Source organism: Otolemur garnettii, unplaced genomic scaffold (assembly GCF_000181295.1).
Source record: "Otolemur garnettii isolate 467f Iridium unplaced genomic scaffold, OtoGar3 scaffold04353, whole genome shotgun sequence".
Lineage (NCBI taxonomy): Eukaryota > Metazoa > Chordata > Mammalia > Primates > Galagidae > Otolemur > Otolemur garnettii.
Window position 1 is genome coordinate 1 of NW_003856748.1, and position 1452 is coordinate 1452.

Below are 1452 nucleotides of genomic sequence, written 5' to 3' on the forward strand. Positions count from 1 at the left end.
TAAAGATACCGGGAAAACACCTGTGGAGCCAGAGGTGGCGATTCACCGAATTAGAATTACTCTCACCAGCCGCAACGTAAAGTCCCTGGAAAAGGGTCAGTACAGTAGGTCTGGGCGAGGCTTGGGTCAGAAGGGATGAGCTTGATGTGTTTGTTACCGTACAAAGACGTGAGAAGTTGGTTCGCTTGAACCATAACTGTTAAAAACGGACTGGCGATGAGGAGATATCTACTATGTGAAATTACAGTGATAGTTTTATACGCTATTCTGAGCCAGCAGAAGTTGAAATTGCTCAAGCTCATTTTGTTTAGAATGAACCGAAAAATGCTTTTATTTCCCTGTAGTGTGTGCTGACTTGATCAGAGGCGCAAAGGAGAAGAATCTTAAAGTGAAAGGACCAGTTCGGATGCCTACCAAGGTAAAATAAATCAGGGCTGGAAGGGTAGTGGTTGTTATTGGTTGCATAAATTCAAATTCTTGTCCTTCAGTGGGTTTGACTGCGACAGAATTGTTAGACTAACGACGTACAATAGTACAACACTAAATTGTTGGTAGATTTTTATTCCTGCTATCTGCCACTTAGAGGTGACTGTTGGAGACTACAATTACTGCTGTTTTCTTTTTCCTTTGGGCATTTTTTTATTTTTTGAGATGGTATCGCTTTGTTTACCCTTGGTAGAGTGCCATGGTGTCATAGGTCACAGCAACCTCAAACCCTTGGGCTTAAGTTATTCTCCTTCCTTAGCCAATAGCTGGGGCTATAGACACCCACCACAATCCTTGGGTGTTTTTTAGAGACAGGGTCTGGCTCTTGCTGAGGCTGATCTTGAACTCCTGAGTTCAAGCAATCCACCCACCCCGGCCTCCGAGAGTGCTAGGATTACAAGCGTGAGCCACCTCACCTAGCCTGTTTCTGTATGTGATCTGGTGCTTGAGAGTCACAATTTCTTTCTTTTTTTTTTTTTTTTTGGAGACAACCTCAAGCTATTCCCCTGGGTAGAGTGCTGTGTCATCACAGCCCAAAGCAACCTCCAACTCCTGGGCTCAAGGGAGTCTCCTGCCTCAGTTTACCAAGTAGCTGGTACCACAGTTGCCCACCACAATGCCTGGCTATTTTTTGGTTGCAGCTGTCGTCGTTTTGGTGGGCCTGGGCTGTATTCGAACCTGCCACCTTAGGTGTATGTATGTGGCTGGCGCTTTAGCCACTTGAGCCACAGGCGCCAAGCCGAGAGTCACAATTTCTAAAAGAGTGATACCAAGCAGAAACTTCTTGAAAGTATTTCAAAGATCTTTTACATATGTTCCAGTTATTAAGTTATGAATTCATAAACACTGGATTTCTTTTGTCTTTTCTTGCAGACTTTGAGAATCACTACAAGGAAAACCCCTTGTGGTGAAGGTTCTAAGACTTGGGATCGCTTCCAGATGAGAATCCACAAGCGACTCATTGAC

The 1452-nt window shown here is 44.3% G+C and overlaps 1 protein-coding gene and 1 non-coding gene across 2 annotated transcripts; both read left to right on the top strand.

Annotated features, from left to right (window-relative positions):
• Positions 1-4: 4 nt before the first annotated feature.
• Positions 5-1449, top strand: LOC100941343 (40S ribosomal protein S20; the record flags this gene model as incomplete). The annotated part of the gene is made up of 3 exons (XM_003803890.2): positions 5-95; positions 345-418; positions 1360-1449. Coding segments are annotated over 3 exons (255 nt in total), but the record flags the coding sequence as incomplete, so codon positions are not given.
• On the top strand, positions 212-278 carry LOC111722949. The gene has a single exon (XR_002771570.1). It is a non-coding gene; the product is annotated as a small nucleolar RNA U54 (small nucleolar RNA).
• Positions 1450-1452: the final 3 nt, after the last annotated feature.